Source organism: Cuculus canorus, chromosome 8 (genome assembly GCF_017976375.1).
Source record: "Cuculus canorus isolate bCucCan1 chromosome 8, bCucCan1.pri, whole genome shotgun sequence".
NCBI classification, from domain to species: Eukaryota; Metazoa; Chordata; class Aves; order Cuculiformes; family Cuculidae; genus Cuculus; species Cuculus canorus.
The window spans coordinates 27957353-27973214 of NC_071408.1; the positions used below are offsets into that span (position 1 = coordinate 27957353).

The 15862-nt window shown below is 50.8% G+C and overlaps 1 protein-coding gene across 7 annotated transcripts in view; it reads right to left on the reverse strand.

The window, feature by feature from the left end:
• Nucleotides 1-294: 294 nt before the first annotated feature.
• The window catches only part of ST3GAL3 (ST3 beta-galactoside alpha-2,3-sialyltransferase 3), a 210938-nt gene continuing 195370 nt past the window's right edge, over nt 295-15862 (reverse strand). For all 7 annotated transcript variants that reach the window (XM_054073724.1, XM_054073727.1, XM_054073722.1 and 4 more), the window contains one exon: nt 295-4350. In XM_054073724.1, coding sequence (XP_053929699.1) covers nt 4261-4350 — 90 coding nt within the window. In that variant the 3' untranslated portion in view covers nt 295-4260. The remainder of the gene's footprint in view (nt 4351-15862) is intronic.

Below are 15862 nucleotides of genomic sequence, written 5' to 3' on the forward strand. Positions count from 1 at the left end.
TAAAAAAAGCCAAAGGCAGCAGAAGAAAGCAGCCAGCCAAGCTTGTTTGATAGCTTTATTGCTTCTGTGATATGACTGAATCGATGTGACATAAGCCGGCCTGGAGGAGCCTTGCGAGACTCTCACCCTCCCTGCCTAGAGGGGAAATTAAAAAAAAAATATTGCAAAAACTAAAACAAATTTAAAAAACTCATTGAGTTCTTGCATCTCAGCTTGGTACAGTACCGGTGAGCGCACTGGCCTTTGGAGTGAGCATCTGCACAAGGAGCCAGTGCCCGGAGTGGCTGAGGAGTGGCCCAGGTTACCTGCACCAAGGGAACGCGTCTCTAATACTCTGTGCGATGCATGCTCGGACCTACAGCACGTGCCGTGCTGGTGCCACTGGAGCTCAGCACGGTAGCCGAGTCCCTCCCAGGCAGCCTTCAAGCCCTTGTCCACCCCTGGTGCTGCTCGTACCCAGCTGCCTGCCCGTTGATAAACAGATAGCCCTGTCCTGACACCTTCTGCAGTGCCCACACTGAGGAGTAAAGAACCACAGCAGGCCCCCCACTGCTCCCTCCCTGGACAAGGAGATGCTGGAAGCTCAGAAATGCTGGGCTGAGGGATTGCTGGGCTGCAGAGGATCCTGCTGCTGCCTCGTACTAGCTGTGATGCCTCTGTTTGGCACGTGTGAGCTTGAGGCCACAGCATGGCCAGCACGGGGTGAGCTGGTGGAGGGAGCCCAGCGCCGGGGTGCTGAGCGCCGGGGAGGGCTGTGCATCACAAATGCACAAGGAGCTCATGGTGTGGTCAGTGCAGCAGCAGGTCCCTGGCAGCCCCAGCACGTGCTGGCTGGCCTGCAGCTCCCCAGACGGACTCGTTGCACCAGCAGGAGCAAAGCCCCACTGCGGTAACTGGGTCCCCAGCCTCCCTGCGCTTCCCCAGCCTCTCTCGAGGCAGGTTCCCTGCCACCCAAGTGGCCTTTCTGCACCGCAGTGCATCAGAGGCGCCAGGCAAACCTGCTCTATATTTAGGCTGTGGAGAATTCCCCTGGGCTCTCCCTTCTGAGCTGAAAAGGTGAGTCACTGCGAGGGAGAGGCCAAGCCTCACATCCGTCCCACTGACCTTGCTCTGACCTGCATGCACCGCTCCGAGCTGGCAGGAGCGCAGCGTTTCGGAGGGCGGGAGGTGGCTGCAGGTGCATGCGGGGAGGCAGCCAAAGGAACAGCATCCAGGAGCAAAACTCAGGGTTCCACACTGCATCGGGGGCTGGGGTGCACATCCCCATCGCCCAGTCACAGTGCTGCTCCGGGGGTGTGTCGGCACCACCCATGTCAGATGGGACAGTGAGTTAGAGGGGAGCCTTTGCCCCCTCCAGTCCTCTCCATTCTCTCTTTCCTTCTACTTGTATGTGGTTCTGACCCACCAGAATCACCCTGGGCCACGCACTCATCTACTCAGTCTGGGTCTTTCTGCCTGGAGACCCTGACCTGGGTTGAGAGAAAGGCTTGGAGTTACCTCCTTGACTGCAGGGGTAGCTTTCCATCAAGACCCGTCCCTGGCTGTGGTGGAGAGTTGGGATGCCAGGGAAAGCAGAGCAGAAGCCTTGCTCCCTCTGTGGACCTGGAGCCAGCAAGCTGGAAGATAAAGGTGCCCTGTAGCTTTGTAGTGCTCAATCAAATGGACTAAATCATTTCAATGCCATCACAAGCCTTCATGGGGGTGTTCCTCCCAAGGTGTGCAGAGGAGCCCAGCACAGACACTAAGGGCTCTTCACCTCACTCCTCCTCCTGGCTGCAACCACCCAACTCTGGCATTTCAGCTCACTGTAGCACAGAGGAGCGATCCATCACCCCACCGCTGCTCTAGGGCTCCCACAGCAGCTCGTTAAACACCCAGTTCAAGCACCAAGGCAGGTGCTCACCCTTCCTCAGCCACCTCAGACAGGTCCAGCCCAGCCACCTCCACTGCTACCATGGTACAGACTCTAGAGATGATGGTCCCAGGTGCAGGCTGACGCAGCAACCACAAAAGGAGCATCACCTGGCAAGGGCCACAGAAATCCAGTGCCTTGGGCAACTTGAGCAGGAAAAACAAATTGGTGAAGAATATTTAAAGGAGTATCGCCACAGCATATGCTCAAAAACCTACTGGAAACATCAGCTCTCCATGATGGAAACTTCAGAGAACATCCTGAGGGGAGGCATGTACTGTGGGGAGCAGGAACTGCCTGGCTGGGAGGCCACAGAGATGGGGGAAGAGACATAGGAAGGGGCAAGAGGAGGGAGAGCCTCCCACTACTTGTCTTCTGCTGCCTGGAAGAGGCAGGTTCTTTGAGCTGCTCCCAGACTACAAGGCAAGCACCACCCATGACCAGAAGCCGGATAGGATTTGCCTCTGAGCAAGCTCCTTGGCTACAGGCGCACCATGCAGGAGAGGCCCCCGAAAGGCCCGTCCATGCCGGTCTGTGGGCAGCACCCAGCACCACATCCCGAGAGCTGCCTCTGCCTGCAGCTCTGGTCTCAAACCATTCCGTACAGTTTGCTCCTCTGCCCCACGCTTGGGTCATTGCCTACCCCTCCTGCACACCCCCTCTGGGGGCTCAGCCCCGGAGCCACAACCCGCTGCAAGTCAGCAGAGGTGGCCCAGGGGAACCATGCAAGCCCTGCTCTGAGCATCCCTTGACTGTGTTATGGCCATGATCTCCCTTCAGCTCAGAGCAGGGCACACTGCAGTCCTTGGGCTGTGCTGGATGCAGTGCCAGGACCATGAGCCCAGCCAGTACCCTCTGGGATCCTCCCTCAGCACCAGTAGGCTGCGCATTGCTGCCTCGACACACAGGGACTTGGCTCCGGATGGTGCCTGTGGGTGTAGATTATCTTACTCCAGGCTAAGAGAGTGTGGGAGCTGATTTCCACCTGTGACCATTCCTCTTGTATTCCCCCTTCTGCCCACGCTCTCCAGGTGGATGGGACCCCTCTGCTGTCCTCACACTCAGCCACGCTGCTCAGTTTATTCCGGCTCCTCTGAAATACATATACAAATTAAATGTGCAAATACTGCATCTTGAGATCAAGACGGCAAAGAAAGGGAAGTGCTCCTGAGAGCAGGAGGAGCAGCAGTGCTGGAGCAGCACGGGAGGAGCTTGGAAATGAAGTGAGCAGGGGCTGAACAGAGGGTGAGGATTCCCAGCAGGCCCCCACCCGTGCCAGTAGTGTCCATCATCACTGAGGTGACGCATCGCTTAAATAGGGAACATGATTGAGTCTGGAACGTAAAACAAACATCTTCAGCAGCCTGCTCTCAAACTGTAAAACTGCAGATCTCCATACAAGATCTGACCTCCTACCAAAGAACAAGTTATTCCTCTCCCACAGAAATAAATTGAGATGCTGTCCAGAAATGGTGACACCGATCTGTACGGACTCCACAAGGACCCTGCACAGCAGGCACAAACCAAGAGGCCCAAATGCCTTGAGCACCATGTGGCAGGCTCTGCTGTGACAGGCAGGAAGGTGAGCAGGGTCTGCTGCAGGCAGAAAAGCCATCAGCTCCGCCCTCCACCTTGGGGTCAGGGCAGAGAAGGGCAAACAGCTATGGAAAACACAGCCAAAATGTGGCTGCTGCCTCTGTGTGGGAAGCAAGGAAAAGTGCAGAAAAACAAACCCATGCTCATCTCCAACCAGAAGCTCCAAGTAGAGATGGAAAGAAAGCCATTATTCTCCTTTTGAATTATAGCAGCACCAACGACACCAAAGTTTTGGACGGATTTGTCTTCCTGGGGAAAGGTCTGAGGCCGGTGACAACGCAGATGGAGAATGGAGGGGCCGGGTTTTTTTGCAGGGCTGTGCACAGGCAGACTTTGCCTCGCACCTTGGTATTTCTAGTATGATTCCAGCAGAGTTTCTTTTTAAAAAGAATACTTTGTACATTCAGGCATTGCTGCCTCGGGGCAGCATCACCTCCCATTTGGCACAAATTGTTTTACTCACAAACCTTTCTTCTCTGAGTCTTTCCTGTTTAATTCAGGACGCAGAAGATCTGTCTGCGATGCAGAGTTCAAGAATGGCCCACTCAGCTCCTTGCCCACCTCCTGCCAGCTCTAGGCCTGGAGGCAGCAGACGCAACCCTCGTGCAGACTGGCAACGCGAGAGGGTCTTCCCAGAGCATCTCTGTGTGTCTTCAGTGAGGTGGGATTCTTGCGGGGGGCTGCCAGTGCTTGCTCCCGGAGCTGCAGCGTGCGTCTTCATCTCCTCCCTTGGAGGCAGTGGCTGCAGCCACTCAAATCCCACTGGTTAGGTCAGTGATGACTCGGGCTTTCACCAGCTTCCGCAGGAACTCCTTCTCCCGCTGGATATTGTGCGTCCAGGACTGGAAGGAAATGGGAAAGACAGGAGGTCAGCAGCTATCGTGGCCAAGCATGCTCCCATTCCCCACGTCGTGGGAGACCCCAGTGGGAGCAGGGCAGTGGCTCCCGCCAAGGAGACTCTGCTGCAGACCAGAAGAGCCCTTGCAGTCCAAAGGCCTTCTCTTACTTAAAGCCGATACAGCCAATAGGGTCAGACCTGTGTACTTAAGGTAGGAGGTCACTCCACGGGCTATGTGAAGTTGTTTTGGCATGGTGAGATCTGAGCAACCCAGGTTCCTTGGGCAGGTCATAGAATCATAGAATCGCTAGGTTGGAAAAGACCTTTGAGATCATTGAGTCCAACCGTACCTGCCTACTACTAAACCTGAGCACCTCATTTACCTGTCTTTTAAACCCCTCCAGGGATGGGGACTCCACCACCTCCCTGGGCAGCTGTTCCACTGCCCGATAACTCTTTCAGTGAAGAAATTTTTCCTAATGTCCAATATGAACCTCCCCTGGCACCACTTAAGGCCATTTCCTCTCGTCCTATTGCCTGTCACTTGGGAGAAGAGACCAGCGCCCACCTATCTACAACCTCCTTTCAGGGAGTTGCACACAGTGATAAGGTCTCCCCTCAGCCTCCTTTTTGCCAGGCTGAACAATTCCAGTTCCCTCAGCCGTTCCTCATAAGACTTGTTCTCCAGATGTAGCTGGTTACGGTGCCCTCCCAAGCCAGGGCACACAAGATTCCATCATTAATGGTGGTGTGTCCCAGGGAACAGAGCTGGCAAAGAACACGGTGGCAGGATGGAATGCACAGGGGTGTGTACAGCTGAAAAGCCCCAAGACCAGCCCCATCAAGGCTGACTCTTGCCTCTGCTAGCCCTGTCAAGAGAAAATCTCACACTAAAGGTTACCCTAATACGATGGGAAGGTTGAAACGGTTCCATCTCCTAGCTGGGCAGTCCAGAGCAATGATTGCCATAGCTGGTGTCAGCCCACCCAGATGTGCTCCCTGCAGCAGGCTTTAGCCGCGACCAGAGCATCTGCCATCATCCTCCTGTGCTGGTACTGTTAAAGCATTTAATGAAAGCAGTAAGTGATTAGTCCCCTGGAGAGACCAAGGCAGAGCAGGGAACAGCAACTTTCCCCAAAATCTCCCAACAGGACAGAATGCCAGTAGATGACTCCACATCTCCAGAACAGTGCTCTGGGCAGCAGGTAATCCTGGCTCTAAATACAATCTGGACCACGACAAAATCACTCTACAGGAGCCTTCAAGAAATGACCTCAACCAACAAAGCATGACCCCTATGAGCCCTTTGTGGGCACTTTGTCGTGGGTACCTAAACACAGTTTACCCACTGCAAAATCGTGGGCACCTGCCTGCAAAGCACTGGTTGACTCCATCACACAGAACATGCACGTAGCTGCCCAGGACAAGCAGCTCTCAGCCACAACTGCTGGCTGTGTGGCACCAACAGCCCTAGCGATGTCATGGAGCCTGCTGCCAAGAGGACCAATGGACTGAAGGTCCTTCTTTAGATCATTGAATCACAGACTGATTTGGGTTGGAAGGGACCTTAAAGACCATCCAGTTCCAACCCCCCTGACATGGGTAGGGACACCTCCCACTGGATCAGGCTCCTCAAAGCCCCATCCAATCTGACCTTGAACACCTCTAAGGATGGGGCAGACAGCTTCTCTGGGCAACCCGGGCCAGTGCCTCACCATCCTTACGGTAAAGAATTTCTTTCTAGTACCTAATCTGTTTCAGCTTAAAACTGTTCTCCTTACCCTATCCTTGCATTGCCTGATAAAGAGCCCCTCCTCAGCTTTCCTGGAGCCCCCTTTAGTACTGGAAGCTGCTCTAAGGTCTCCTTGGAGCCTTCTTTTCTTCAGGATGAACAACCCCAACTCTCTCAGCCTGTCCTCGTATGGGAGGTGCTCCAGCCCTCGGATCATTTCCATGGCCTCCTCTGGACTCACTCTAAAAGATCCATGTCCTTCCTGTGCTGAGGACTCCAGAACTAAATGCAGGCATTTGGATGCAGCCCAGGATGCAGTTGGCTTTCTGGGTTGTGAGTACACATTACGAGAACATGTTGAGCTTCTCACCCACTAGCAACTCCAAGTCCTTTTCCTCAGGGCTGCTCTCATTTTCTGTCCAGCCTGTATTTGTGCTTGGGATTGCCCAGCACATTTTGGAAATACCTGTCTTGCTGCTACTGTGCATTTATAAGCCACTTCCATCCCCTCAGTTCACAGGAATGATGACAGTTAAAGCTGCTGAGGGAAGTTCAGGCAGGTCTTGTAACCCATGTTCAAAAGAAGTCTTTGACTTTCTCTGCTTCCAGTGACATTGTTACTTGGATGCTGCAAAGGGTGCATGACCACCTCTTTGGGACTGGGAAAACACAGACAACTCCATCTCTAAACTGAAAAGATGCTGCCCAGAAACAACTCGGTGCTTGGCTTCTGTTAGCACAAAAGCTGAAACTGACAACTGGCACTGGGAAGAAATCTGGCTTATAAAAGGAAAAAAAAAATGCATGAATTTCAGAAAGCAGCAGTTGGAGCAATGGTGATGCAGAGCAGAGGGAGCTGGGAGAGCAGGGCTGTGTGTGCCTGTCTCTCGGAGCAGGACAGCCAGGGTCACCCAGTGTGCTGGCAACAGTCCCATAATATGTGGCATGTGAGGTGGGAGGCTCAGGCTTGGCTCCCACCTTGCAGCAACGGCTCTTCTAACAGCACAGCCCCTTGCCAGGGACACACAGCACCGGCAGGAGCAGCCAAGTGTGTGCGTGTGCTCCTGCCTGCAGGCAGTGAGCAGTGTCTGCTGCCACAGCGGCCACGCTGGGAACGCTGGGTTTTGATGCATTCACTTACATCAGGCTGGGCTTGTTGTTCAAAGCCTATTTGGAGCACCAGGGAGCCTGATGTGCCCGATACATCATAGCACAAGCTGATCTTCCTGTCTTTCAGCCTCATCAAACCTAACAGAAGCCAACTGGTTTCAACTGTTCCCATCCCTTGCTACTCAAACCAGCTAAAATGTCACCTCAGGCCACATGCAAGTGCCTCATCTGATGGCAAGAGGAAATCTGCTCTGTGAAAGGTACAAGTGGACCAGTCCAGTACAAGAGGTGAAGAATAAAACTTTGGGCGATACAATTGCAGTCTCACATTACAGCTAGGTCTGGCTTCAGCACTGACTGCAGGGCTGCTGGCAAGACCTATAAACCTCTGGCTGTTCAGCATCAAGGCTGCTTTATACCTTGGGCATTGCCACGAACTCCTCTTTCCAAGGAAGAAGCCACGTGTAAGGCAATTCAGCCTCCCACTTGACCCATGGATCTTACCGGTGTCCACAGCAGTACTCTCATATGTTCTGTGGCTGAATGTAAGACCAAGATTCCCTGGTGAGGATGGGCTTTTGTCCCCACCGAAGAGCACTCCCAGGGTGCTCCCCCCACACCCCACAGTAACGCAGGCAGGAGGGATGAGGCATGTCTTCAACACCAGCTCCGGTTACTGATTACAGGAGAGGGACTCACCCCACTGACAGACAGAGCTAATCAGGCAAAGGAAGCTGCATTCCAGCCTCAGCAGCCGCAGGGGGAGAAGAGCCGGAGCAGATTTCTCAAAACTGCCAGAGTGGGGCAGGCACCTCGCTCCCATTAATCGGACGGGGAAAAAACACGGGAAAGGCAATAAAATATAATAAAACCTGCTGAGTTTTAGGGTATATACACCCTAAATAGCACCCTAGGTAGGATAGCCTGGGTAATACACACTGCTGGCAGGTGGGAGGGCTCTGCGAGCCCAATGAGGGTCTCATGAAAAGCCAGGTCTTGGCAGGTTTAGGTTTGCTTTGGGACCAGGACCATGTTATGGCTATTGAAAGGGCAAGTTCTCTTCTGCCACCCCTCACTGGGTAAGCTGAGGTGCTCTGTGTAACCAAGTTCATGGGCAAGTTGTCACGGGAATCCTTCAGCTGGCACAAGATCCTGAGCTGCAGCAGGATGGTATGAAAGAGGCAATGCTCTGGCCACCGCATCCCCACGGACAGGGCTGTGCTGCCAGAGTGCTCACTTGGACATTTTAAGCAGAGTGTTGTGAGCAAGACCCACAACTGGAGAAGGAATACATGAAGCGGCTCTTTCTGACTGCTTTGAATCTCTCTTCCCATGCACTTTGAACCTCATTTCCTACTCCTGGGTGTTGGATTATTCACATTCACAAAGCTCCTACTCCGAGTCCTGAAGCTACACCTCAGCATCACAAGCATAAAACTCCAGCTTTTCTCTCATGAATCTGCACTTCCAGACAGCAACAGAGCAGCTCGGAGCACTCACTGCCACCTCCACCTTCATTTCCCCACATGTCACTACCACCATGACCACTCCTGCAGCCTGGCAGACTGGCTCTGCCCTCTCCCCACTTCGCCACTTGCATCAAGTTGGGGCCAGTGCAGCTTAAAATCATTTAGGTTAGGAAAGACCCTTAAAATCATCGAGTCCAACTGTTTGTTTCCACTTGTACAAACAAACAGGCTGCTTGCCAGAGCCCATGGCCGGAGTAATAAACTTCTGGGAGCTCCACCACAAACACCCCAGGAGGCTCCAGAGCCATTCTTGTTGTTCGGGGATCAGGCTGGGATTTCCTTTGCTTTGGGTCTCTATGATTAGTAGATATTTGCTCTTTTCAGGGGAGAGAGAAACAGCAGGAGGAGAGTCACTCTGCAAGCAGATGCACTGGCTGTCCATCCCGCAGAGGTGGCAGTGGGTCTGATGAGTGATCGTTTGGTCACAGTTGTTAGGTCAAAATTTATCATCAGTTAAAGCCACCTTTCAGGGTTATGCAAATGCAGCAGCCCCAAATCACCCATTCTTTTTTTCTTGACGATTCCATGAGGAAGCAGAAAATACCCTCTGTCCCTTCAAGAGAAGCCAGGTAGAATATTTTAAGAAAGTGTTTCAGAGACCAACCCAGGAGGAAGGTAAGCTCCCCATCTGCAATCAATTGCAACTGGGAAATGCCTCAGCTTCAGAGCTCATTAGTCTTATCAACTATATTGCAATGCCTTAAAATACAGGAAGATTAAATCAGAGAGCGTGAAGTAAATAAGGAAGGCATTCAATAAAAACAGCAAGTTGTAAAGCAGGAGGCTCCTCAGTTCTGTTACATCCACTGTATTTCTACAAGGCAGCAGTACTTCTCCCCATAAACCTTCACTGAAAACACAGCCACAGCGAGAAGTGCCACTTCACTGGTAACAGTTGGTTTCCAGTCTGTACCAGTTCCCATTTATCTCTACCTTTAACCTTCACAGCTTTGTCTCTAGAGCTGCTTATTTTTCATGATTCTGCCTCGCCCACACCCTTGGTCTGCTTCCAGCATGGTGACCATGCACACCGGGTGTTTTATGGCCACCCCTGAGCTGCAGTTTCACCTCCCCCTGTGCCTCCCATGAAACGAGTGCCCTGCATGGTCCTTCAGGAACCTTTGACCCCTTCTCTCCCAGTCTGTGGAACTCCTCTCCCAGTCCATCATCCATGGGACTGCTCCATCCTGCCTGCACTCCCTCCCTCCCTCTGGAGTCACAGGTAGGGAAACAAAAGGGAGGGCTGGGCACTCTCCTCTCTTCATGTTCCGGAGATTTACTCACAGCTCCTTGATGCCCAGTTATTCTTACACCAGCTACACAGAGAGAGCAATTGTATCTCTTCTCAGCTTTCATTTTACCAAGCTAAACAAGCCATGTTTTATTTTCCTTCTGCCAGAACAGGCTGTTCATTTCCCCTATGAAAACCGGGAAATTTCCCAGATGTGTAGTTAATCCCCGTGTACCCATTTAGCCCAAATTTACTTCTAGTGAACCAGAAAAAGGGCTCACTATTGCCTCACACAGAGGCAATTCTCTCTCTCTCCAAGAGTTCCTTTCCTCTACTCTTCCCAGAGCTGTATTTGCCTTTTTTTCACAGTAACACCCTAGCATCCTGAATTACCCTGCAATTTATTGGTACCTATTTAAGCACTTTTAAGCTCCTCTTCCACTGCCAAGTGATGCTATTCCAAAGAATCAAAATTCCTGGTATTACCCCAGTCAGTGTAACCTTCCATTCAGACTCCTAGGTTTCATGCCACCCAGTTTACTCCCGTTCTCAAGGTGCTCACGGTCTCCCTGGATGGTATTTTGATCCTCCCTTGCATTGACCACACCTGTTTTTGTCTCATTACAAATTCCACTTGCACACCATTGCCTTCTGTGCCCAAAATCATTAAAGCAAACACTAAATGACCTCCTGCAGGGAAACTCCCAGCCGTCCATTCAGTGCTGCTTTTTGTGTCTTCCTTCAGAGACACTATTCACACACAGGTGTTGCACCAAACTGGAACTTCTGAAGCTTAACTAATAATATCTCACACGGCACAGTATCGCACGCTTAACTGAACTTCAGAGAGATCAAGCTACTACGCTTCCTCTGTCCCCAGAATGCTTTTATTTTTTTTAATCAAATAAAGATATTAAATTAGTATTTGCAACCTGCCTTTGGTAAATCCATGTTGTGTTTGCTTTCAGGATTTAATTATTCTTTCATTTAGACTCTGCTCTAGAGTTCTGAATAGTACCTGAGGTCAGATTAAGAGCTCTGCATTTGACAGGATTCTTATCCTTGCCTCACTCCCAACCCCCCAAAAAAGAAAGGAAAAGAGGTATTATGCCTTCTACAATCTAATCCTGTGGAACCATGTATAACCCGATAGATTTATTGAGAACCTTTTCTGCTGGACTTGCAGCTTAAATGGCTCAACAGTGCAGTGGTTGGAACAGAGATCTCCCAGGCTCTCACACCTCGGGCATTAGCTTCAACGGCTTTTGCCTTTCACCACTGACCCAGTCATTTTCTGTTTCTATGAACTCACCGTAAGCCACCCTTTCTTTCACGTTCACATCACCCTTACGGAGGTCATACATTAAATCACTTCGGCTCCTTAATCCCAATTCTTTCTGCTTCCTTCACCTCCCTGGATGCCACAGTAATTCTTTCCTTGTTTCTATATTATTTGTTTGGCAGTAGGACTGTCCAGTATTTGCTTATTTTCATAAGTCATAGGTTTGGGTTGGAAGGGACCTTAAAGACCATCCAGTTCCAACTCCTCTCCCCTTCAACTGGATCAGGTTGCTCAAAGCCTCATCCAACCTGGCCCTGAACACCTCCAGGGATGGGGCAGCCATGACTTCTCTGGGCAACCTGGGCCAGTGCCTCACCACCCTCACAGTAAAAAATTTCTCCCTAATACCTAATCTAAATATCCGTTCTTTCAGCTTAAAACCATCACCCCATGTACTATCCCTGCACTGCCGGACAGAGACCCTTCCCAGCTTTCCTGTAGGCCCCTTTAAGTACTGAAGGGTACTTCCTTTGCAAGATCTAATTCAGCTTGACTTTTGCCAGTTTCCACTTTATCTCTGTTCTTTCCAACCATCAGGGTGAAGCCCCCTCGCTGCCTGATGCTGTCTCTCACTCTTCTGTTCTTCCTAACCCCACTGTGAAACAATCATTTATGAAGTTATATCTACAGCCTTTTCCTGCCAGTTCCCCCATTGCTGCAAACATGAAATGCAGATAATTTTTGCACTTTTGACACAAAAAAATCTCAAGTCTGCAATGAGTCCACAAGCTCTTCAGTACATCTGCTTTTGGTAGCCCATTCTCCTAGGTCACACCTAAATTCACAGGGGTCAGAGTTTGCACTCACATCCCAGTCCCACCGAGCACCCCGCCAGCACTGCTGAGTGCCACCCCACAGTCTAGATACAGGCCTGCTTATCAAGCTCCCTCATTTTGGAAGCAAAATCCCAGTTGTAACATCCCTTCTGTTGGCTTTCCATTTAATTTAACCATGAAGGCACCTGATCAAAGGCTATCTCCTAAATTGACCCTTTGCAAGGTCTTCACGCCTGTTGAAAACAGCTCTTCTTGTGCCTCCATGGTTGGTGAGAAGAGCAGGTGCTGCATCTGGGAATACCTGGGCTCTCCCCTTGTCAGTAATACTGGCTCCTACTGTACCAGTATGATTTCCAGTGGTACCCACCACCTCCGTGTTCAGTGCTGGGTTGGCAGCTGGGCTCTGGCACACCCCTGTAGATCTTTTACTGTCTTTTCTTACAGAGATCTTGCCCAAGCCTTAGTTCTGTTTTTGTCCATCCTACAGCCTTAACTTCCTCACCGTGATTAGTGCCCAGTGGTACCCCACGACTGTTCCTGTACTTCTGTTCTACCGCCCTAGGCAATACCTGTGCTCCGGTCGTAACTGCTCAACCATCAATCTTTTCCAGATTTCTATTCCATAGACACACAGTCCTTACACACAGGAACAGCATGTGAGGCCTTCGTTCAGCCAAAACGCTGTCAAACAGGTGGCTTTTAAACAAAGACAAAAATGTATAAACCTCATCAGTCATCACTGCCAGCCCCAAGAAAAAGCACTGCCCTTTCAGAGGTCCCCCTGCCCCAGCCTCTAACCTCCCCCTCCAACACTGACCTCCACTTCAGTCTGCACCGTTCCTTGTACTCCAACCGCAATTCATCAGACAGGCACGAATAGCTGTGTTTTCAGTCTATAAATCACCAGGCTAGACATCTGCCCAGCTTTCAAAGGAGTTTTGTTCTTCTTGTTGGCTACCGCAAACTTTAAGGTACTCGGAGGCCTGAAGCAGACCAGCCACCCCCTCCCAAGCAACTTGCGTTAATTTAAAATGCAAAGGACGGCTTCATAGAGAGAGCCCAGATGATGATAAAGCACTATTGTTTGTTGCTTTATAGGCCTAGACTCCAAACTTGATGTTTGTGGATTATTCTGAGAGGTAGCTGCTGGCAGGAGAGACAGAGACAAAGCTGTGTGTCACTGTGTGCTGAGGGCCACCTCCCCTGGCCCTTGTGACAGCCCTTACACAGACTGAATAAGAAGCCTTACAAGATGGTATCCTCCAGCACCCCACAAAGCCCTGCCCGGGGAAGCAGAGCCAACGATCAGAAAGAAGCCATCAAAGGCAGCGCCGCCACCTCCCCCTCGGGTCAGGCAGGGAGTCACTGAGGTGTCCAGCACAGCTGTATCAAAGGAGCTGACACCTCCAACAGCATCAGTGTTCACGCTTGATCTGCTTCTACAGTGAAAAGGACCAGGCAGCAGCTCCACCGCGACATGAATTGCTGCAGATGGGCTCGGGATGGTTAAGGATGGCTTTTAACCACGCATTCTCTGTTTTTACCAGCGGCAAGGGCGTGAGGTAGCCTGCAGCCAGCTGTTGAGAAGACAGCTCAGGGTGCTCTCGATGCGGCATCTGAGGCAACTCCTTGCTCGCACTCTTGCTCCTGCAAGAAATAACCGGGAGACTGAAGCTCACCTCTGGATCACAAGGCTGGGCAAGGCTGGCTGCACGCTGCCAGGCTAAGAGCAGAGCTCATAGAAGAGGGATGCTGGGAGCCAGTCTGGAGCTTTGTTCCCATGATTCAGGACAGCCTCCTGCTCTCTCAGTTTCATCAACTCCTTATGGTGATGTTTTTACTATTCTAAACCCTGTCACTTTCCCACCCTGAAATAATTCCTGCCTGAAACACTAGCCTGTTTTCCCATTAGCAGTGAAGGTCCTTTGTAATCCTTATAGGAAAGTTAATTCATTTTATTTATCCAGAAAAGCCTTCACTCTATTTCAAAATTCTTCCCTTTTTCCTCACCTCATGAAAACAATTCCATGTTTCCTTTGCTATGTTTCCAGTCAATCTGACACTTCTACATTAATAGAAGACAGTGACCTGTGATAAAAAGACACTACTATGGAGTGCTCAGGCAGGAAGCATTACAGAACCTGAGCAAGAAATAAAAATACAATAAACTATACTAAAATTAAGCTCCAATTGACTCATTGCCACAAAACCAGAAACAAGTGAGCAGACACCCTGGCAAGCACTCAGTCATTTTCTGCACAGCATTCATGGAAGCAGGCAGGGGTCAAAGCTGTTGCAAAGTTATTGGGAGTAGCGAAAAAATAACTGAAGGGAGATGACACACTTGGACAGTGTGCATTTTGTAAGTTAAAGCAAAGAGTCAGGATCAGAGCTGAAAAATCATCTGTGAGAATGTACACAACAGCATGGGGTCTACTGGGTAGCGGTTGCCCAGTAATAGCTCAGAGAGCAACGCAGTGTCTTCCTATCACCCAGAAAACCCCTGATGAACTCTGCCTCCCTGGCCACGATGGGGAGAAGAGAGACAAGGTGCTGGGCAGTGGAACTGGGAGTGAGGGGCGCTTTTGCACTGCAAGCGCTGATCTTGCAGCTCAAAGGCCAAAGCTGAAAACGCTGCACCAATGTGATTCCAGCTCTCTGGAGCATGCTTATCAACAGAAAAGGGTCTTCTCCACCAAGTCCATCTGGACATACGCCAGCTGGAGCACACTGAGCTGCGACAGAGGGCAAGGAAGGCATTCAGGGCTAAACCAGAGCAATTTACACCCATGAGCATTCACAAGAACAAGAGAATCCATACGTGTTTTGCAGCCATACCATTGACCAGCGTCCAAAGACCATATATTTCTCCAGACTAGTAACACCAAAGGTCTAGAGCATCTGCCTCCTCCTGCCCCTTTTCCTCTGGGGTAGAAAATGCCTGCCCAACCCTGGCCAGCCCGAGATGCTGAGATGCTATTGCAGCACTATCCTGGACCTTGAGGGCTTTTACCCCTGCAGGGAAAGCAAAAACTAAGTAAAACTATACACTGCCTGTTTGCCTCTTGGAAATTCAGCCACCAGTCCCATAGAGCAACAGGAAAAATCACATTCATTTCCACAGAGATTTTATCACCTCAGTCTTGGCACAGACAGGCATCTCCGCCCAGCTGTGAGCAAGTGAGTGCATTTTGCTGGCTTTTTTTATGTAATCAGAACAAATTCCTTGGAGATGAGTCACAGGTTTTAAAGGATGTCCAGAGAGATGTCAAGCAGGCCTCAAGTGTAAATCAGAGGCACACCTTGCTGAAAGGTCAAGAGCCTGTTCCCACCGTGGACACCAGGCAAGGAAAGGGGCTCTTCAATAGATACTCCGAAGGAGGCTTCCAGGAACCACACACACGTGGGGCACCTCCAGACCCAGGATGCTGCCAGTGTTTACATTTCCTCTGTAAAGACAGTGATGGTTTCAGGGTGGAGTTGGAGTGCTTCCCTGCAGCTGCTTTCCAGGCTTAAACACTGAAAATTTTTGGTCATCTGAGTTGGAGGAGCCTTGCAGTCAGCGAAAAGATTTGAACTTCAGAAAGAGAGGTTCTGCCCCATCGAAGTCTGGTCAGACTGCAGGGGGCCCTGCCGGAGATGTTCATTATGGAGGAACAGCTGCATCCCGTGGCAATTGTTTCAGTGCCGTGATGTTGCTACTTTAAGCAAACCTGTTCTGCTCCTCTACACAGGAATGAGTACACCAGCCTGCATGGGTCTACAGGTGAGAAAGAGGACAAAGACGATACCTGCA